Genomic DNA, 23,807 nt, shown 5'->3' with positions numbered 1-23,807 from the left:
CAGAACAAATTGAACCTATTGTTGGAAAGTAGCACAGATTTTCAAAATGACTGAAAATTTCAGTACTTAATCATCTCTTACCACTTGATGGGGGTGGTGAGCTACTTACACAGGCTTTGGCTTACAAATAGAGTAAGATGTTCGTGGCCTATAAATATCCCGTTTTTACGGTTTAAAAACAAACACACTACAACAAGGTGCCGAAATTCAAATGCATTTGGAAAGTTTAAGACCTGTTTATTATGAAATTCCTAAGTTAAACTCCACATTATACTTACACAGTAAGTATCATCAGGTTAAATCAATTGCATTCTAACTAAATATATCAGATACCTCATTGTGGGAAAGATGAGCAGATCAATTTGCTCTGTGTTTGGTGAAAGCTCAACTACATCTCCTCTGAAATGTAACTATTGATAGAGAAGCCTTTTCTACATATGTACAGAAAGTTATTTTTGTCACTCTTGTTCTTGTACTCTTGTTCTTCACTTACTTAGCTTTTCACATATTACAGAATTCCTTCCAGCACCTTACATATCTAAATCCCAGTTGTAGGTTAAAACAATGCTACCAAAGCTTGAAAAGTTTTAATGTAGTGGTGTAAAAGACAAAACAGATGGACAAGAGGCTACCAATGTCTCTACTTCAAAGGACTAAAATCTGTGGAAGACACCTCTTATATTTTATGTTGCCTCAAGCAAAACATTAAGTGTTGAATTATTAAAAAGATACAAAGCATGTACAAACATGATTCACCTAAGCATGAAACAATTAACCAGTTATAAACAAAAACCAACCTCACAGCTCTCCCATCACATATGCAGAAATGGTGACATGTCAAAAACAAAATCCACAGCTCAGTTTCCTGTCCTTCTTGTAATGCAACGAGTAGATTCCAGTTGTCTCATCACTAATCCATACTGCTACGATTATTACCTCTCATGTTGATATGAATTACGTTTATTCTGAATTAAGGAGCCACATTCACAAAGTGTCAGTCCAAACTGCAAGGCTCTATGAAGCAAAGTTTTGCTTTGTAGAAGATCAGATCAGAAAAAGCTGCAGGAATAATCAATTGCAGCTAAAGAGATGCAAACTACAAAAGAGGTATGAGGAAAGGGGTGAATCACAAAAACTGTTTAGAGTACCCAGCGTGGCCTAAATACAAATGATTTCAAGGCATGTCAACAGTTATGAGATTCTTAACAGTGTTTGTTTGATTTATAAATGTAACAGAATAAAGCTTCCATAAAGACTTTTGTAAAAGCTTGTAAAAACAAACAACATCTATACATACAGACTGTCAAAAATCAAAAGAAAAAAGTGCAAGTCAAAAGATTTTTAAAAAAGCCTTTAGGCCTTTGGATTATTTAAAAATATTTCCCTTTGCCATTTGGTAGATCAGCAATTCCAACAAGACTAGAAAACCAAAGAACAAAACATAAAAGATGTCCACTACCACAGATCATTTATTTATATACTAAGTTAAAAAATGCAAATATTTAATTACAAAAAGTTTATCAAACAACTGTATACATACAGTTCATATTCATGTTAAAAGCCAACACGTCAATTGATACTTTATGTACATTTGATTTATAATGTCATACAATTGTAGAAAAGCATTACTCAGCAGAAACTGATTTGGCATTTGGAAAGAACTTACCACCCTGCACTAGAAGAGATGATTAATTTATATGTTACAATAAAAATATTTGTTGTGATCGTTTAAAGCAAATGGATGCTTTACTTTCTCCAAGAAGAAATCATCGTAAGTGGAGATTAAAGTGCACATAACCAAGGCGTTAACAATTCTTCAACAATCCCATCTATCATTCTAGATGCTCCAAGCACATCACATCAAGGATTTAGGACTTTTCTCTGTGGCTAAAAGAGCAAGACTTTAGAAGACACTCAGCTTCCTAAGCTGCATGAAATACTTCCGGTGTACAATCAGATAAAACAGGGAACAGAAATTGTGAAAATAGTTTGATGAAAAACTCAGTGTAAATTCTCCCAGATATATGACTTCTGGGGAAATATTTTCCTTTCCTAACAAAAACCCATCGTACTTCATACAACTGTGGACCAGACATGCAGGCCATGCAAGAGCATTTAACCATCCCCCCAGTCGTTCTTTGTGGGCTACGTATAACACAGGTTGGAGCAACACTGTCTACCTTATGCATACATTTTGCTGGCAATCAAGAAAAAACATCACCAATGATTTGTCTGCTAATGAATAGGGTCCTACACTAGAAAAGTGCTCTTCAAAAACATAGTTCAAAATATAGGCCTTGTCTCATTACAAGCAACATAGTAAACCTTACAAAATATAACACAGTCGGTACTAGTAGAGCTGTTGAGGACAATAATTTAAATAAATCAGTACACTTTGGATAAAAGAATGCTTATGCATGTTACAATCTATTCAAAAGCAACAGCTGAGCAGGCTAAATTTACATTCACAAGTGAAGCATGACACAGCCACTGAAAATAAAGTGAGTTGCTGGTAATTATGGTTATTTTTTTCACACCAACTGGTCACCAACGGGAAAATAATTATTTTTTTCTTCATTTTACAAATATGCTAAGTTTTGAAGCATTATACTTGAAGAGCATACTTCATATCTTAGGCACTGGACCCAATTTAGAGGCAAAATGTCTGTTAACAGGATTTACCCTCCTCAGGTTTCTGAAGGCCGCCCATATGAAGCTTACATACAGCACGACCAACACACATTAGATACTGCTGTAAATACATAAAGAATACAAAACACCATTAAATACAATTTTCACCCCATGGCACATCACGCATGGCAATACCATAGTTTCATATCCAGGGAGCAGTGGTCAGTTGTGGTTATGCTTTATTGAATATTTTCCTTTCTGTAGCTGAGAAATATACAGCTTAGACTTGCTTCCATCCGGTCTTTTAAACCAAACTTCATCATGGTTAATTGTTGTAATTATGGCACTACAGAAAATGAGGGAAGAAGGGTCAGGAGAAGAAAAACAAGAAGGATTTAGAAAGCTTATAAGCTAAAAATAACCTCAAAACTGCAGCTGTATTTCCACACAGAAAATGAAAATATGCATTAGTTGTAAAGGCTAGGTCCAAAAGATACTAGCACCACTCTAAGAGTAGGGTTTTAACAGAATTCCTTCCAACTACATGTGTCTTTAGTGAAGATAGCTAATGTTTCAGCCACCCATTTTATTCTCTTACAAGAAAACCCTAACAGGTACAAATACTTTAATTGTTTAAAAGAACAATCACACAGGGAAAACACAACAATAAACTACCCGCAGTAAAAAAACAAGAAAAGCCTTGAAATTGCATTGAATACGAAGTACTTGAAAAAAAATTGAACAACCTGAAGCCATGATTTAAGGCAAAAAAGGTATTCAACTCTTAACTCATTATACCAAGGCCACAAGAAATAAACTGAAAACTGATTTACTGATTCACTGCTAAATAAGCCCTGCTTTTATGCTCCTTGTGGTAACCTTTAACACAAATTGTGAACAAAACTCCCTCCCCACACCCCACAGAAAAAATATCATTTCAAGTAGATTGACGGGGAAAATAGAAAGCACAAAACCAAACATTAAAGCAGTTATTAGAACAAAGGTCTATTGCATACTGAGTTTAACTTCCTCTAAGTCTTAAAAAAGTTGAGGGGGGGTCTTGAAAACCCAGGAGAGCTCCACTGCATGATTGCCCTGTTAAGCATCAGTTTCTGGCTTCTGTCAGACACTGTATACTAAGGTCTTTACTTGGCCCAGTACAACTGCTGTGTTCTGCTAAATTAATCCAGAGGGGTTTTTTTTAATTTCAGACTGTCTGTAGTTTACTAAAATACCTTCCTGTTTCAGCCCTGAACAAACACTAAAATCACCTAAATTTGTTCCTCCTCACCATATACAAGGAAGAAGAGAAACAGCCAGTTCTACAGTAAACTACTGACATATGAAATTAAAATCAGTTTTCCTGAGTGTATGTACATATTTAATCAACACTGGGCTTAGACTTATTTGTCCCATTCAGTAGAAGTTAAGATATACATTTAATTTTAAATACACTCAGACTTTTAGATTTTACAAATATTATCCATACAGAGAAAATACATTTATAGATCTTAAACATTCGACCAAATTTACACTCTAATATTTTGATTATTCCAAGGTAGAACTTTTCTTAAGAGAAGAAAATACTATAGAAAAGTTCCTCTCTTCTTTCAGAGCACTAATCAATGGAAAACAAAGCTTATCTTCAACAGCATAAAGTGTTTTCCCATAATTAAGTATTTTTGGGTGGACCAACAGATCAAATTCGCAAAGCAACAAACTCTCAAGATAAAATTACTCAAATTACCAAAAAAAATTACTCAAAAGCTATCAAAAACTAATAACAGCTTAAATTGTTAGAAAGATCCTAACTTGACTACCCTCAGTCAATTCCAACTTTTACTAGCCTCTTTCACAAGTCAGCATGCACCTTTGGTAATGCCTGTCTTGCAAGGTATACTAGTAAATGTCCGAGGTGGCAGTATTTCCACATAGGCCTTACTTGGCAATGCCATCATCCTAGTTATTGCTTAACATGAATGTACAGAGAGCTGCATAAACTAAATAATCTTTACCTTGTAGGACATTCATCTTTCTTATCAATGCATATCGTCTGGCCTCGTCCATACCACTCGCCATCATAATAGAGTCTTCCTTCTTCAGATCTAGCACTATGTAGATGCTTTTCTAATTTGACAGGTGCTAAATTAAGTAACAAAATTGTTAGAAGAATAGACTTCAAATAATTATTCTAATAATTATTAAAGTGGTAAAAGAATATTGACTTCACAGAAATCAGTTGTGTGGTTATATACGCTTTCATCAAGTTATTTACAGAGAATACATATTTTTCCAACAGTAGTCTGTCTTTTAATAATTGCACAAAAATTGGAAGCAATATATCTTTTTATTTCCAGTCAGATAATTAAAAGTTATATTTTCATTTTCAAATAGAAGCTATCCCCTACATGCCCCCTTGTCCCTTTTCCTCCTCACCTCCAAATATGTGATTTTACTTAGGAAGAACATGCTTCTCGCTTCAGTGCCCAATGAGTACCACTCCTTTCCCACAGCTCTGCTTTTTCAGGGTTGTGGCTTGTGGCCAATGTGAGCATCCTTTGAAATGCCTCTGTAAGGTCCAGATGCTCTCAGTTTTCTGCTTAATCTTGTGCAAACACTGGCATAGCTTGCTAATATGAATTGCTGTAAACCACTGCTAGAAGCCTGAACTTTTGTTGATAACTTTCTAGAATTTGTGTCAACAGAAAACAACAGCAATCAAGCTATAGGTATCAGCACCTGAGAGAGGGGAAAGACAAAGGCCACATCTTCCAGCTACTGCATCCCATCCTCCATCACTATAGCAGTACTATAAAAAATACAATGTGCCTGGATGCAGTTTGCATCATTGGACACAGCATTGGACAAGACAAGTTCTGTCTTGTGAAACTAGACCACATTTACTTACGTTCTGGCTTTACCCTGTGTGGTCCCAGCGTAGCCATTGCCTTGAAACACAAAAGAAAATTAAAATTAGTCAGCAGACAGAGTCATTTTGTCTTAGCCACCAGCTTTAGTTGTGGAGTAACATGCAGTAGTATTTGCTTTTATATGCAAGTATATACTTGCATTTACTTGCAAAAAAATACAATGAGAATTCTAAAATAAAAATGTTCAATGGTGATTCGGTAGCTAAATAAAAAAGCATTTTGAGGGTGTAAAAAATCACCTTCTTTATTAAGTTTTGATTTCAATAACTCAAGCTTTTCTAAATTAAATCCTCAAAATTGCTCTTAAGTAATTCTGTCAAGAAAACACAAAATTACACGTAACTCATTCTGAAAACCAAAATGCTATATGAACAACATAATCTTTTAATATATAAGCTCAGAAATGTTATTTCATACAAGCTCAAGACCACACAATCTTGAAGAAAAAAAAGCATTTGAGAGTTTTTAGGGGTTCATTTGTTTGCTTTTTGGGGATTTTTAAATTTCCAGAAAAGGCAAAACCCCAGTAGGTCCTGGATTTATTGCTATTCTTTAAAATTAAGTAAAACTACAGAAAAGAACTCGAGGGAAAGATATTTAGTGTCTGTTCCTCTGATGCAGCAGAAAGAGGAAAGTCAGACAAGTTCTCACATAAAGGTCACATTTTACTTCTTGTTTAGGAAATAGCTACAGGGGATAAAAAACAGGATAGAAACTGACTTAGAGCCAACTCCCCACCAAGTTTTTGAATTCACCTAAGTGGTTTGCTATTCCCTAAGCTGGGATGCACCAGGATCCTAGGGGAAGCTTTCTGACTGCAGGTACAAGGCAAGGATAGCATTTCATTACACCAAGATCCTTCAACAGTCTTACAATGATCTTAAAAAGACATTATGCAATTAAAAGCTGGATTTGTTTTTTCAAATACATCAACTGACTAAACGAATTTCTTTTCCTATTATCCATGATTCTCTTTGTAATCTAAGAAACACACAGCTCCTCATTTTTATGTAAAAAAAGTATCAGGAGAGGTCAAAGCACAGAAATCTTAAAAACCTTACTATATGAAAACATGGCATATGATATGTTATAAAACCTCATAAAGCAAAATCCTATCATACTATCCTATCATAGTTTCTATCCAATTGGGCTAAACTATGAGAAAGCAGGTCCACTTAACACAGGCTTTAGGCTCACTTTAACATAGAAAATTATGGACTTCCCATTTTACAGATATCTTCTTACACCACTTTAATGGATTCCTCTATGATTAGGGTTTAAGAAGAAATAGCAATTACAGCTTGAAGTGAAAGGATTAGTTGACTATTGAAGAAACAAAAACCTATTTACTGTTTTGATCCTGTAAGAAATCCAGTTACATATTTTTAAGTAGCAAAAGGACTACACGTGAACCCAAATAAATCCACAGGGACTGGCATTCATCCTTTCATTTTACCTTTCTTATTGTTGTCCAGTCTTCAAGTATATCAAGGTCTTGTAACATATAAACTATATAAGGGCGTGGAAATGTTAGGGAAAACTCTTTAAAAAGGAAATAATAAAAATACACTGATATTTGTTCAAAGATATTAATAGCTCTGTTGTGAAGATCTTTCACAAAAAGTGTACCAACACGACGTAAAAGCTCAGTGCAAACACATCCATCTTTGAATTATGCAACCTGGAAGTACATTTTAAGAATTAAGAGGTAATAATAGTATGTAGATATTCAGACTATTGGAGTTCAACATAAGGGTAAGATAAAGAGCTGAGACACAACCATTCCATTCCTAACAGTTCAAAAACTATTCTATTTGCAATAATTTAAATTACAATTAAAATTCATTGTAATTTCAATGTTCCACTGCAAAACAGCACCTACAGTAGTATCAGCTTAAATAAAATCATTATTTTTACAGTATTCTGCATCATGTATCTTCAGAAGAAAAGTATGGTCAGCACCACATAACTGAGTATCAAATACCAAAAAAAACAGGAGGTAGAAAGGCAAAGTCCCCTTCCTTAAGCTATCAACTGCAAAATAAAAAATGTGTATTAGAACAGCACATGAGCTTCAAATCAAAATTCCATATAGTACAGCTATTCCATTACAATAGTCTTCACTTTCTATTTCATTTCTCCCCATTTCATCTCTGAAAAATAAGTTTAGCAAAAGGTGCTATGGATGTTAAAAAAAAAAATCTAAAATGGAGAGCAAGCTTAAATTTAAATTCCATGTCAAATTTTAGAAGTCTTAAAATACTTTCAAATTTGTTTTTCTCTGAATAGCTAAAAATAACAAATCAAAAGCTGTGTAAAATTTCTAGGTATTTGCTTTGCACAAATCTGACAAGTTCACAACTGTTTCTAAACTACAGTCAAAACGAACAAATTCATTTACTTCACAACTGAAAGGATTTTTAGCTTTATAAACTGTCTGAAATTGCTGAGATTCTATACCTAATACTATATTAGTATTTTTGGTTTGGAATATACTCTAAAATGGCAAGGTAACTCAAAATTCACGGAATCCAATGCTATTTATATGATCAGTTGGCAAAGTTCAAGTGGCCTGATTTGATTCTGCTTTTGCCTTGTAATTCTATTTTTCTTTAAGAGCTAGAAAAACCAACTTTTAGAAACATTTTCTACATAAAACTAGTAGCTAGGTAATTCAATATTCATGATGGGATGAATGTGTAAACATGGCTTTTCTAATCTGAATAGACTAATGTCTGTCATGCAATAAAGTTTTGATAATGCATAATCATTTCAACTTGATCTTAATGACATATGTAATAAAGCTAGCTATAAAACTGCAAGCACTACTAGAAAGAACAATGATTTCAGTAAAAGGATATCTGATACAACAACAGGTTTCTTCTTATCTGGGCTAAATGGATCCTTCCTTTTCTTCCTGGACTGGAGCTCATCATTCCATAATTCTGAAAAGATATAATAAGAATATGCTATGAATCAGAAACATTTTCATGTTTAGCTCTTTTTATAGCAGAAAACATTGTGCAAAAATGAAAATTAATATTTTCTGGTAAGATGCTGTTTCTAAACAGAACAAAGGTGTTATAAGATTATGTACATAGATTAATACTCTCAAAGGCACATGGGATGCTGACAACTATTAAACCGAAGCTGAAGTTTAAATTCAACCCCTGGCCAAAGTCTACAGCTGAACAAAATTCCAACAGATAATCTAAAACTCACTAGAAGTACTAAGTGTATAGTAAACTAATCAGTAGCCAGCAGAAGATGAAAAACAAATTTAAAAAACTGAATTTCCATCTACCTGAGGTAATGTCAATGCTATGTCTGTCTTCTTCAAGTCTTCTAATCTTCTCTTCTAGTTCACTTTGTACAGTATCATACAAGAGAAGCTTCTCACTCTATAAAGGCAAGATTACAGATTTTTACATTATTGAGTTCAATAATCTAAATATTGACAATTTAAGGTATCAGTGGAAGGAACACAAGAACAGCTTTTTCAGAAGTCACAAAGCATATGACATCTCTATCCACTTTCTTAGCATGAGATCCTAGCTCTTTAAAGACAGCACGCTTACTTAACACAAGTGAAAATATAATTACAGATTTATCAACTACTGGTACCAAGAGTAATTAAGAGCATGCAGCTAGCTCTCCAGAATAACTTTGCATTTTGACACAAATACAGTGCTTTTCTTTTGGATAGAAAATATTTACTCACAATGGGTAATTGTAAATTATGCCACCTTTTATTACAAATCACAAAAGCTAAGTTTCATGGGAATTTTTTTTATAAAACTACCTCCTATACTAAATTACACAGTATCTATATAGATCAGTTACTCTTAGCATCAAAACCCACTAAATTCTCTAAAAGAGTAATCTGGAATTAAGCTGAGTTTCAAGCCTTAATGAAATAGTTTTACTGCTCTTTCATAAGCTTGCATATTTCCAAAACTATGAGTAGAAAATACAGCTGATTGATTTTAACATTCATTTTCAGTGAGCAATGTCTTCAGCAACTCTGGAAAACAGAGAGCTTGGACTTACTGAAAAAACAGGATAAGCAGCTCAAGTCAATGCATCCAGCTATCTGCTCCCATGTCTCTGTCAGAAGCTGCAGTTCCCTACAGCCAAATGAGCAGATGTCTGTACCTCAACTGCTCTTGCCCACAGCACAGTAACAAAAAATTCCCTTTACCCGTGTTCAAGCTAGTTTGCTGGAGTGAAGCAAATTGGTTGGAATGGACAAAGAACGCTATTCCACAAAATGATTGTCATGCTTACCATTCCCTCTAGTTACAAAGTATTCAAATTCTAAAGACCTCCTTTCACATATTTTTCAACCCCTCATTATAAAAAAACATTTCCCAGGTGAATTTAAAAGGCAGAAGCCTTTTTACATATATCTGAAGTGACAATTGAGTGTTATCTGTTCTGAGACCATTTTAAAATTACATAGTGTTTGTGTTTAGACATGTGTTCTGCTTCAGATACCTGGTAACAAATAAGGTGTGAAAAGCTGTTACAGGCATCAGAGGCATTCTTGCTGAATGGTTATACTCCAGAGCAACAGTAATTCTACAAACAGAATTTCTGACTTTATTAATAGAGCTTTTTCCCCCAAGAGACTTGTATTGGATGGTGAATTCTGAATGTTTCACATAACAGCAAAACAAGGGACAAAGACGACCTTAAAGAGGAATAATACAAAGCCAAAGCAAATCATTCAATCATGGATAAGAGACCTTGCAAGTCTTACAAGATTCTGTCCAGCCTCAGGAGTATTCACAGCAGCAAAGGCAGCCAGTAATGAGGCATCTTTCATAATACCTAATTCTTTCCCAAGGCATCAAGAAAATGGAAACCTTTTCAAAAATACATGCACATTCTTGCTTTATTGGTACAGTAGGAACCAGGAATTCAGGAATATGGTGAACCACCCAGAACACCTTTAAGCAACTGTAAGGGGGTTGAGGAGAACTGTGATGAAAACCTCAGGATCTAAGCAGCTGTGCTCAGGATTGGATATATATGTACTTGAGCGTTTGTACTACAGTATCCACTATTTAGATACATGAACAGGAATCTTTATGTTCAAGGAGAGAAACATATTTTTCTCATAACTGTTTTTGAAATGACAACTCTATCAGTAGCTGTCTAATGCTAATCTCAAAAAGACTTCTTTGGTTTTGTTATTAAAGTGTAAGACATTTCTTGATAAAATTATGTCAGATATTTTGGTTACTTTCTTGGTAACCTTTTTATGAAAAAGGTAAAAAAAAATCACATGGGAATCTATTAATAAGAACTTGATAATGAAAAATAAGAAGCCTTAGCGATAGTTAGTTAGTTAGCTAGTTAGATAGATAGATAGATAGATATGTAAAGTCAAACTAATAAAAACTCTTCAACATTTTCATTAACAACTCAGACAGGACTCAAAGGAGTACTAAGTAAATTTGCCAACACTGGGAGGGACTGCTGACTCCCTCAAGGTCAGAGAGGCCCTGCAGAGACTGACAAATGACAGGGCTGGGCAATTGCCAACCAAATGAAGTTAAAAAAGAACAAGTGCTGGATTCTGCATCTGGGACACGGCAATCCTGGATGTACAGACTGGGGAATGAGAGGCTTGAGAGAACCCAGGGGGTCCTTGTTGACAGAAAGCTGAATCTGAGCCAGCAGTGCCCTGGCAGCCAGGAGGGCCAACCTGTCCTGGGGTGCATCAGGCACAGCATGGCCAGCCAGGCAAGGGAGGGGATTGTCCTGCTCTGCTCTACACTGGGGCAGCCTCAGCTCAAGTGCTGGGGCAGTTTTGGGTGCCACAAGTTAAGAAAACTATTAAGCTACTACAGAGTGTCCAGAGGAGGGCCAGAAGGATGGTGAAAGCTCTGGAGGGGAAGCCGTATAAGGAGCAGCTGAGGTCACTTGGTCTCTTCGGCCTGAAGGGGACTGAAAGGAGATCTCATGCTGGTCTTCAATATCCTCAGAATGATAGATACCAAGCAGAAGGGCAGAAACCAATCTCATTACTCTTTTGACCAGAGAGAGGATTTGAGGAAAAGCCATGAAGCTGAGCCAGGGGAGGTTTAGGTTGGGTATCACGAGAAGGTTCTTCACCCAGAGGGTGGTTGAGCACTGGAACAGGCTCCCCAGAAAAGTAGTCCCAGCTTGTCTGAGTTCAAGAAATGTTTGGACAGCACTCCTAGGCACGTGGTTTGATTCTTGTGTGTCCTGCACAGGGCCAGGAATTGGACTAGATCATCTTGATGGGTCCCTTCTAACTCAGCACATTCTATGATTATAGTTTTTAGCTTTGAATAACCTCTTGCATGGGCTTAAATATTACACAGCAATTGCATTCAAATAGAGAATAACTGGAAAAGCATGACAAACAGTAGTTACATGATATTAGCTATCAAAATGAAACAGCTGGCACAACCTCACAGTGCTGTCGAGAGGCTTGAATTTCACATTCATATTTGTTCTTCACAGATTCCAGACAAAGCTCTCTATAGATACCTGCAATCAGACAAATTATAGCAATATTACTTTCTTTAGCAAATATCCAACTTCAGAATTCTATTTTAAGACTGCCTGCAAGTCCAAACACATGCACACAGTGGAAAATACAGATGTATTGTATTAGGCACTTAGAGTGGCTGGCTGCTTTAAAGAATAAAAATAAGAACAAGTAAATCCTTAATTCTGAAGATCTGAGGAAAACTGAATGTTATTTTAACTCCCTCTCCTGTCAATCAATAAATTACACCAGTGGTCACACTAACTTTAGAAAATATGTCTGTTTCATATTTCTGATCAAACTATCCAGAGCATTATCAGTTTTCAAATTTAAACACTGAATGGCTGCTTCTGTTTTCTAATTAGCGTTTAAAATAAGGTTTTGGGGTTTTAAAACAGCTAGAAAAATAATTGAAATAAAAAGGTTTTACAAATTAACATTTGGAGTAAGACTTACTTTATAATGCATGACCTTAATAAATTACATTAATTAACAAAACTGCTCCATTCTTAAAACAGTCACCTTGTTATAAAGGGTACCACTTCTAAGTATTAGGAGCATTTTTAGACATTTCTGGAAATGTGTCCACTAACCAGCTGAAAAAAAACTGAGAGGTATCTGAAATTCAATATCTGGCAACCATCAATAGAACTCCATTTAATATATTCAAAGCACTCAACAGAAAACATTTATATTGCTTCAGATTAGAAACTTGAAGAGTTACGTTCACATACACAGTGGTGGTGTCTTGCAACTGAAAAACTTTCAAAACCAACTTCCCTTATAATTCAACTTACTAGAAATGAACACAGTACTAGAGGAACAAAACTACTACCAGCAATCCCGCTGAAAAACAAACCAAGTATTGCATCAATCAAGTTTCCACAGTGAAGCTATTCTAGAATTCAAAATGTTCTTTTCTTACATTGCTATGTTTTGCTGGCTTTTATTTTCTTAATATTTATGGCTGACTGGCATATTTAGGTCACTGTTTATTTGCTTGAAATTGAAAAATATAGGTATGAACTGTTCTAGAAGAAACAGCTGTTTTTCTGACTTGCTGTAACAGTCAAGATTCACATTTTGTGTGAATAGAGCCTTAGAGAGCTGAGGAGCACAAGTTTCTTTTCTAAAACAGATACAATTATATCCAAAGTTTAGCTAAATATAGTTTTAGGTTGGGGGTTTTGTCACCACTTCCTCCTCTTTCTCAGGTAACAGTAAGTCCTTACAGGTTACCTGCTGGATCTCGAGTCCTGCTATTACCCACTTCTGTCAAGGCTCTTAAACTGTAAGAGCAAATAAGCCAGTTCTGCAGTCTCTTGCTTTCTCTGGAATAATTTTATCAAGGTCATTCAGTTGGGGACAAATGGAAAAAAACTATTTTATATTCTCAGCGCTGTTTTTAAGATGGGGTTTTTTTTACATTGAAACATGGCTCTTCAATGGTGCTCAAGACCAATCAGGAGAATGTGTAATATGCTGTATATCCCATACCCACCTACATGAAAGCACTGATGGACAGCTACATTTAAAACTGAAAATTAAAAGCCTGGATTAAGGTTGCTTTTATACCAAACCTTTTGCAAATTCAACTGAGATCCTCCTGCAAAGCCTAAGTGGGCTACTTAGGGCTGGTCATATAAATTTGGGCTAGGAACTTTAAACCCATAAATCCTGGGTCAGCAGCTGAGAAAAAGCATTAGAAATAAGACCTGGAGGGAGAGAAATGCAATGGATCAAAAGATTCCAAATTCTCAAAATCAGAAGTACCAGTGAAGACATACTGGGTAGTACTGAAACAGCACTAGTATTACAGAAAGTATAAGGTGGCTTGGCATTTTTCAGTTAGCCTGCACCATGTTTCTCCTAAATTTCTCAGGAAAGACACTGGTACAGCTTCTCTGGCTAAAGAGATCACAGGTGTCTGTCTTTTGGCTCTCTGACAGCCTGTGTTAGGTAATCCTTAGACAGCTGAATCCTCCTAGTGGAATCAAGCTGTAACACGAAACAAATTTACAACAGGAAAATATAGTCTTCCTATAATATTAGCATTTCATATGATTATACAGTTGTATACAAGAAGATAAATGTTCTTGCCTTCTTCTATGAGCACAAAAACCTGTATAAACATTGGTTTTAATAACTAAAATTCAGCTTAGGGAAAAGCACCAAGGACAACAGGTTTTTCCTCCTTCCCTAGACAGAACAGAAGGATAGGAGCAGAGGAGTAGAAGAGAGACAGACTAGAAGGGCAGGAAAAAATGCCAGCATATTAGATAGCAAGTATTTCATGACATAGCACCTACATATCTCTTCAAAAGGGACCATTGTGTACACTTGATCCCAAACCTTCTGACTAAAAAAATTCTTAGTTTTTACTCAGTAATTTTGTTCCTGCTACACAAAGGCAAGTATTAAATGAAACAAAAAAAAAAAAAAAAAGAGACGTATTTTTAGTGTGGTATTATCAGGCCACTTATGCAAGTTGGTAAGCAACACATTAATTTTAACTTAAAAACTACTTCATATTTAAAATTATGCTGCAGTATTTCTAACTTTAAAACACAATCCTTCTTCAATTCTAAAGAAAACAGTAGATTGACCTTAAAATGCATAGCAAGTTCCTACTTTGGAACATTTTACATGCCTACCTGCCACCTTGGTTCGGATTTGCATATTTTCTTGTAAAGCTGCCAATGGTTCTAAATATTCAGGTGCTTTTCCAGCTATGACCTCTTGTAGCTTTGCATCCACTTGGCTTAATCTTTCTTTGTAAAGTCTTAAAATAACAGAAATAAAAGTAGATATTTTACTTAAAATAAAACACAAGTCACAAGTAATATTCTTAAAATAACTATTTGTCATCTCTTTCTTAATGCTGTGGAACACTGAAGCAAAATGAGGATTTGCTCATTTGAATTTTCCAATACATATTTTCTTTTTGAACAACACTATCCATGTCTACTCTGAAAAGCAAATGCAAACAATCAGAAGTGCAGAAAGGATAAAATTAAATGTATCTCCATCTCTAGGGAAGAAAAAAATATTGCACATCTGTTAATAATAGAACATGAATCAGCATGGAAGAGGAGATGAAAAGGTAGTACAATTTGTAAGAACAAACTGGGTTATTTCATGAGAGAGAAAGACAGTTTGTGGACAGAAATGATCATTCACATTTGGGTTCACCTATCTGCTCCCATACTACCATACACCAAGGAAAAACAGATGCAGGTGCTTAATGAAGCAGCCCTCAATTAAGCTCCTGTGTACTATTATAAATATCATGAGATAATTTCTGATATATTACATTCCTGCCAAAAGGAAGTGTAATTAAAATATTTTTATTTTACCTGAAATTCAGTCATCCCATAAAAGCTGATATTTCCTGGCAGACAACGAAAAAAATCTGCTTGCACTCTGAAGAATTTAATGTAATATCAATTATAAACATTTCAATCTCAATAAAGCTCCACTTGCTTGTAACTGTTAGTGTCCCATGTTAGAATCATCAATATAACTAACCTTTCCTGTTCTCATTTTGCACCCCACAATCAAAAGGTGAAAAATTAAAGCAAACATGTACAAACTCTATGAGTGTTACAAACACATCAGTTGTTACCTATTTACATAGACATAACAGATGTCCTTGGGACAAGGATGCTGCTTTTTACTTAAACTGCATAGGTTAAGTAATTAATTAGACAAAATAAAGTTCATGTATGTTGATATATGAAGATCTCTTTGAGAAATAAATGCCTGTTCACCTTGCCACCAGGATCAAGTGTTACACAGCTATTACATTATGCAGCTGATCAAACCCCAGTTTGCTGGGCTTAACCCCTGATGAGCACACTCTGCACAAGGTGGTTAACACAGAGCTACAGCAGAATTATTTAGCCAGACCATAAACCTGGGTGCACAGTGCACCTGAGTCAGTCACTAACTTTTGGTTACACAGCACCAAGTGCCAGCTACATAAGAGCAAGTAGTATGGACTGGTGCTGTCAGCAGCTGGTACCATGCAGCAGCTGATGGACTACAACTATTTATCTGGTACTTTCAAACAGTGATTTTTCTAAAATGAATAAATGCTATCAAACCACTATAAATGCTACTTATCTCAAAATGTCCAAATTCAGTTTCCCTGAAACCGATGAGGAAGCAGATCCAACTATTACACCATCTCTGCTGTTAGTTGTGATAAAAATCCTATTGTTCATGCATTTTTTTCCTACTTTCCCAATGTCATCATCTTTCTCTTCACAGCTGCTTCTCCCTATAATCCCTCTTCCATGACTCTAATGCTCCATTTCTGGTATTCCCACCACCACTGTTCTTCCAGCCCACACAAATACCTCAATCTCTCAACTAACCAATGTGTCTCTACAACACCTTCCTCCATATACCACAGCCTTACCATTTCTCCAACACCATTTGTAAGCCCTAAGCCCCCTAAAGAATTTGTTCCTTCCTCTCAAGAACACTCTCTGACACATTCTCTCCTTAAAAATCTGTTTCCACAAATTGTTTTCAGTCATCCAAGCTGCTGAACAGATGGAAGGGTAACACTGAACTCAAAAGCTGACAGTTTTCCAAATGCCAAACCAATCAGTACCAACTGATCATCATCAACAGCATCAGTTGGCTGCATTTCCCAAGTTTTTCCAGACTCAGCCCAAAGAACAGCAGGACAAACAAGTCTCTAGACACTGCAGCAAGTAATTTCTTGTTGGGCAATTTTTTCCAGACCCTATTATTTCCAGATCTCACAGTGTCCTGTTATGCAAAGCAAGTTATAGGTCTCAGTTCTGTAGCAGAAAGAACACAATATAAATATGCATCTGAACCATATTAATAACTGACTAAGTTATCAATTAAAGCATATGCCCAAGAACAGACCAGGTCTTCTCAAGTTTTACTTGCCAAGTACCTTATTAAGTTAGCTACCAAAACATCACTAATTTAAACTTGAACAGACATATCTAACTTGCAGTTAAAACAAATTAACTTCACATACACTGCTGGAGCTTGTCCAAAGAAAGACAATGAAGCTGGTGAAGGGCTTGGAGCACAAGTCCTGTGAGCAGTACTGAGGGAGCTGGGGTTTAGCCTGGGGAAAAGGAGGCTCAAGGGAGATTTTACTGCTCTCTACAGTGACCTGAAAGAAGTTTGTAATGAGGTGAGGGTCAGCCTGTTCTACCTGGTAACAAGAGGCAGAACTAGAGGAAACGGTTACACCAGGGGAGGCTTAGACTGGATATTAGAAAAAAATTCTTTGCTGAAAGAGTGTTCAAGCATTGGAGCAGGCTGCCCAAAGAAATGATGGAATCCCTGAAAGTGTTAAAAAATATGCACAAATGTGGTGCTTAGAGACATGGTTTAATAGTGGACATGGCACTGTTAGGTAAATGGCTGGACTTCATGATCTTAGAGGTCCTTTCCAACCTTAATGATTCTATGATACAAATGACAGGCTGTAATACAAATAACAATCACTTTTAAATAACTGTGGCTATTAAGTTTATCTCTTAAGTAAGAGATCTTACTGAAATCTGGTACCAGATTTTCAGTAATTACAAGAAACTTTCATTAGTACCAAATATAAAAAAATACTGCTAAAAAAAAAGCCCAACCTAATTTCTTACTTAGCAAAGACAATGCACCTAGGTCTGTCCCACATATATAAAAGTATGACAATGATATTAAATGAATAAGTAATTAAACAAAATCTCAAATTTCCCTGAATTCCTTGGTTCTACTAGGGAGTTTGATGCAACAGAACCAGATTAGCCCTTCACAGGAACAACATTTCAAAACCATCCTTATAGTGAAACAAAAAATACATGAATACATGTAGAAGCATTCTAGAGCAACTGCCTGCAAGTAACTTCAGATTTTGCAGTCCTTACTCTTCTCCAAAAGTAGCATCCACATATATGAAAGACAAGAAACACCAGCTGCACACAATATTTTCATGGAAAGGATCCTCAAATGAGGCATTTGAAACATTAAAATACTTACTGATCTTTAAGGTCTGTAAATTGCTTTTCAAGATTGGACATTTCATCTAAACATTCCATTCTTCTTCTTTCACAGTCCTCATCATCCATTTCTAATAAAAAAAAAAAAATTAACAATGTAATTTGCAACCAAATAAACTGGCTATGTTTCTAGTGAATGTAGAAGGGAATCCAAATTATAGCCACGAACAGTTTCTCTCTTATATTATTATTCTCATATAGCAGAATATGAGAAATCACTAGGCATATAAGCTACAAAGTACGAAACCTGGATCTAATTCTAGAATAAATTCCATAAACAGAAATTCTTCTTCCTCAAAACAGGAAACAACAGCATTGTAAGACCTCAAGAGGGTAATTTAATGACTGAAATCCAAAGAATACATAAGAATGCATAAAACAGAAAAACTAAACAATGTATATCACACCAAATGAAAGATACCATTAAGCATGAGCAGTTATAAGCCACCACTGAAAATTCAGGTGTATCCTGGGTTAGTACAAACAAAAGCAATCCCTGGAACGCAAGCATAGTTCAGTGCTACATTTGTCATACAAAATTCAAGACTTGTTTTATTAATATTCTTTAATGAAAAAGTAACATAATTTTGAAACAAGTTTCATCCTATCCAGTTGGAAGAGTTCATTGAAGTTGAAATATTAATGTAAAAATATTTGCAGTTCATTTAAATGACCATTTGAAATTACTCTAATGAAACATTTCTTAACCTGAAAAGTCTAGAACACTGCATACTTGACTTTATATGCTTTTATGCAACTAGAGTAGCAAATGTTAAACTCTTCTCACAGATTTTATTTCAATTTCTAGTCCTGATTTTTTTTCATGATTTACCTAGGGAAGATAAAGCAACATAAATACACAATTTTCTGCCAAAACTTTTAACACCGCCATTAAGACATCCAATGTCACTAAAATCAGTTGTTACCTCCATTGGTCTTTCTTAGACTAGAAAACTGAGAAACTAAGATACAAAATTCTTGACTCTTTCACAACCTTCTCGGAAAAAAAAAGAAAAAAGGGCTTTGTTAAGCCATATTCAAAAGTCAGATAAGTGAAACTGCTTTATAACAGCAGTGTCTGCAGGAATTAGCGCTCTACAGTTACACTTCAGCTGACTATTATCAACCAGCAGCAGGCATGCAGAAGGGATGGCCATGCACTCAGAAACTGGTGCGAACAAGCCAGATGCTTGACAGAAAGCACTGTCCTAAGGAGCCCTTACTTATGTAAGTAGTTACATTGGCAAGAAAAATCCTACCTCCTGACAAAGAGGCAAAGTAGGATCCTGAACCCAGCAGGGATCACTCTTTTAGGCTGTAAACAACTCTGAGCTTCCTGCTTCTTCCTCACATTTTTCCAACAAACATATTTAACTGCTTCAAGCTGTCTCCTACACCAACTAGAGAATGCAGCATGCAATTCTTCATTCTTACTGTTTTGCAAAACAGCATGGCAATTAGTAAAGCTGATGAGGTGAAAGGAGTAGCTTCAGGACCACTAGCTACTTGGAAGGATCTGATTCAATCAGATTTGTCTACTCAGACCTCTCTGCACTTAACTTCTTCCTGAAATCATCACAAGCTTTTAAGACTAAAAACTGTACTAACCTTCTCTGCCTGGATATGAAAACCAACAGTCAGCAAAGCAATACCAATCAGAATTACAAAGGCAACTATGAGTCCAAATTAAAGATCTAGTGAAGTCTGTCACATTAATGTCAGAACAATCAAAAAGGACAGTGCACAAAGTTTAAAAATACAATATAACCTGAAGTATTTGAAAGCAGAGCAAGAAAATTTGAAGACAGAACTTCGAAAAAATACAATGAATGGGGAGGGTGGGGGAAGAGCATATCAGGCTGTTAAGAGACACTATTTATGTTAAAATATTGCTCTCAAAAGCAAGGCAGAACCATAATCCCAGAATAAGGCTGAAAATCCTATTAAAGAACAGTTTTATTTGACTGTTTGATACAATATCCAAGCCAAAATAGATTTAGCAACTTCTAATTTGGCCAGATTTAAGGAATGTGGCAATCATATTACTGAGAGTTGTCAGAAGCATTTCTGTGCTACAAAAATAAATTTTCTTTAAAATGTGAAGGCACCTCCCAGTGAAACCAAACAGGAACACTGGGATAGCCACAACTTTTCCCCTTTATTCTTCAACACGTTTCAAATGTTTTCCGCCATACTTTTGATTCTAAGTATGTTTTAGTAAGGAGTTCACTCATAAGCTTTTCTTAAATCAACATGGATTTTATTGTTTGTGTATGTTTAGGGAGTACAAAGCAAAGAAAACTAGACCTGTAATCCTGGCTGAGGATCAGAGCACACCCACTGTTGAAGGGGAAAGGGACTGCATCTTACATCTTAAACCTGTGTTGAAAGGAAATTGCTATGCATTGGCATCTGAGGGTGCAGCTGACTTCCTTGCAGATAAAGAAATAACACACAGCTCTCTCCAATCTCCTCTCAACTACAAATACTCTCAAAAATCTTTGACTTTCTGCCTAGAAGTCTTAATTCTACCTATAATTTATACTAAATGTCAACTCACATGCCAAGTTGCTCTTCAATTGTTTCATTTTTAGTCTTCCTCCAATAAGATACATAAAACAATGAAGATTTTCAGAGTCCTGAAATAGCTTTAATACCCCACTTACAGAATTTCTTCCTCATGGCCTTAAATAACACACTATGGAATATGCATTACTGAAAAAGTAAAATGTTGTAAGTTTAAATCTCATGGCCTGCCAATTGAAAATTCACATCACAGGAGGTGGAAGATTGTTCATTTCATATTAAAACAGTTGCCGATAGGCCCATCTTGTCTCAGAACTTCAGTTTTTATATAGTGTCATACTCCAAAAAATACAAAAAAGTGTACAAAAACCACTTGCAAAATCACAGTTGTTTTTTCCTACTATATTCAAGCAGTCCAACACAGTAATTAGGGCAACCTGGTTTAAAGATAAAAAAATCCACACAGCACCTAAAATAGCTTTTTTTAATAAGCTGTGACCCATATAAAGTGCTTTAAAAATTGGCCAAATTCTCCTCTGGGATAGTGAACATAATTTGTGGCTTTTTAAATTTATCCCTAATAAACTATTCTATATCTCAGCCAATAAAACACGTGTATTAAATACATAATATCAAAATGAAAGGATAGAAAGAGTGCCAGCTCTCAAGGACGAATCACGCTTCCTCTAACAGCACCTTTTGTATTCTCAAGCATCTACTAGAGACAGAAAAGAAACCAAAACGCTGAATGCAAGAAAAGCAAATTAAAAATTTAACCAAAAAAAAAGATTCATTACTAATTTCAATTGAGACTTATTTCTTGGGGTGCTAATTATTTTAAGTCCGTAGAAACAATATGCTGCTAAGGAGTATGTCCATATTGGTCAAGACATTGAGACAAGCATGCAATTTTCTGTAATCATCATCCTTTAAGTACTCCCTTAAAAGCATTTCTCTGTGGAATGCAATAAAAATTATCTGGAAAGCTTCTTGTATTGTTTTAAAGAAACACGAACAGACTACATCACTTAAAACACACTTACTACTTCCTAATCCCAGACTCTAAGGCACATAGTGTGATTCTCAGGGTGTCCTGTGAAGTCAGGAGTTGATCTCAATGACCTTTCTGGGTCCCTTCCAACTCAGCATATTATACAGTTTTAATGTGGTGATATAGGAGCCTCAGCACTAAATCACTTAAGCTGCCAGAACCACATGTCAGGACTAGGACTAGTCCTGGTCCGCATCTATATCAGGACTTTTTTCAGCTCACTAACCATGTCCAACCTTCCTTTCCATCCACTGTCTTGCATCTCTTCACTAGTCAAATAAGGCATCACAAACTCCTACCTGTTATCACCTGGAAGTATGTTTTAAGACCAAAGACAGAAAGTAGTAATCACAAGGAAAGTCTGAACAGATAGTAATAACCTTCTTAATAACACAGTGTAAATTAAGCATAGAAAAAGTAATCCTTTGAAAGCTAGATTTCAGCTACTAATGTAATTCAAAATCTACAGTCCATAGGGAAACTGTGGAAAAAAGAAGGGACCTTCAACTGAGCTGAGGTTGAAGTGATTTGCAAAAGAGGCCGGTGGTATTGATAGGGCTTTCAATAGCCCCTCAAACACGGGTCTTAAAACACCTAGTTGAAATTCATGAGCTTGCATGGAAATACGTACTTATATGTTCGTACACACGTGGTCATGTATGCAGACGTATGTTCATATGCCAAGCCTTTAAGCGGAGACCTCAGCGAGGAGCCCCTCGGCGAGGATGCACTCAAGCCCAACAAGGCACAAGCCAAGGCTCTCCCACGGAGCGGAGCAGCGCGGCCCAGGCCGCCATGGCCGGGCGCCAGCCTGCTCCGGAGCCGCCGGCTCGGGGCTCAGCGGGGCTCCCTGCCCATGCGCCCCGCCCCGTTCCTGCGCCCTGGCCGCCGGCCCGGAGACGAGCCGCTGAGCCGAAGCAAAGGCTGGGCCGAGGCGGAGTGACCGGGGGGAGGGGAAGGGGGGACACCGACAGCCGCCAGAGCCGGGACGGAATCGGTGTACCCCCGGGGCAGCGCCGAGCGCTGAGGAAGCCGCCTTGCGGGCGGCTGCCGTACCTGAGCTGTCGCCCTCCTCGGAGACAGACGAGCTCTCGGTCTCCTCCTCCTCAGAGCTGCTGCCCTCGTTCTCTCCGTAGTCCACCTCCATCTCATCGTGATTATTCTCCTTCTTTTCCCGGGAATGGACCGGCATCGTCTCCGCCGCTGCTGTGGAGCCCCGAGCCCGCCCTTCCCGCCGCCGCTCCGCCACCACCGGCCGCTCCGCTCCGCCCCGCCCGGTGCCCGCGCGCCCGCCCGCCCACTGGCCGAGTCCCGCCGCCGTCTGGCGTCAGCACGCGCGCGGCGTTCTGGGAATTGTGGTCCGCCCTGAGAGGAGAGGGCCGGCAGGGCGCTGTGAGGGGTTGGGTGCGCGGTTTTCGCGCCCCTCTCCGCCCGGGGACACTCACAGAACTGCTCGGCGCCGAGAGAGGCTTCTGCGCGGCCGGGCAAAGTTCGTAGAGCTTTGTACCTGCCCGCGTCTCTCGCAGGAGGCCGAGCGAGGCTGTGGCCCTGTGCTGCGCGGGGTTCGGTCGTGACCGTTCCCTGCCGGAGTAGCGGAGGGACGACGCGGGGGCCTCACGTGTGCCCCATTCATCCGCCTGGCCCCTGCCGAGGAGTTCTGCATCCTGGCAAGCTGTCCCTTATGGCTCGGATCTCAGAGGGCAGAGGTCCCTGCGGTTGTTAAGAGGTAATTCTTTACTGTGAGGGTGGTGAGGAAGTGGAACAGGTTGCTCAGAGAAGCTATGGATGCTTCATCTCTGGAAGTGTTCCAGGCCAGGTTGGATGGGGCTTTGAGCAGCCTGGACTAGTGGAAGGTGTCCCAAGGGATTTGGAACAAGATGATCATTAAAGTCCCTTCCAACTTTAACAATTTTTTGATTCTATGAGTAGTGGCCTCCCCAGCAGAACTTACTTCTTCCCCAGTGTAATATGCTGTCCTGTACCCAGTGTGATGATTTAAATTAAATTAGTTTTAAGTTAAAAACTTAACTAAAACTGACAGCTGTTCATTGAGAGCGGATATCAGAAGGGACTGAAGAGATAATACTGCAATCTGT

At 37.4% G+C, this 23,807-nt stretch overlaps 1 protein-coding gene across 1 annotated transcript; it reads right to left on the bottom strand.

The window, feature by feature from the left end:
• Positions 1-1,451: 1,451 nt before the first annotated feature.
• BRMS1L (BRMS1 like transcriptional repressor) lies at positions 1,452-22,992 on the bottom strand. The gene is made up of 10 exons (XM_086894110.1): positions 22,768-22,992; positions 18,115-18,205; positions 14,742-14,869; positions 12,007-12,086; positions 8,866-8,962; positions 8,423-8,506; positions 7,018-7,082; positions 5,540-5,579; positions 4,647-4,773; positions 1,452-2,977 (listed from the first exon to the last, which is right to left on the bottom strand). The coding sequence occupies exons 1-10, from the start codon at positions 22,901-22,903 to the stop codon at positions 2,854-2,856; spliced, it is 972 nt and encodes a 323-aa protein (XP_086750236.1). The 5' UTR covers positions 22,904-22,992; the 3' UTR covers positions 1,452-2,853.
• Between the last annotated feature and the right edge of the window lie 815 nt (positions 22,993-23,807).

This window comes from Cyanistes caeruleus, chromosome 6 (genome assembly GCF_971803275.1).
Source record: "Cyanistes caeruleus chromosome 6, bCyaCae1.hap1.1, whole genome shotgun sequence".
Classification (NCBI taxonomy): Eukaryota; Metazoa; Chordata; class Aves; order Passeriformes; family Paridae; genus Cyanistes; species Cyanistes caeruleus.
This window is presented reverse-complemented; position numbering and strand designations above follow the sequence as displayed.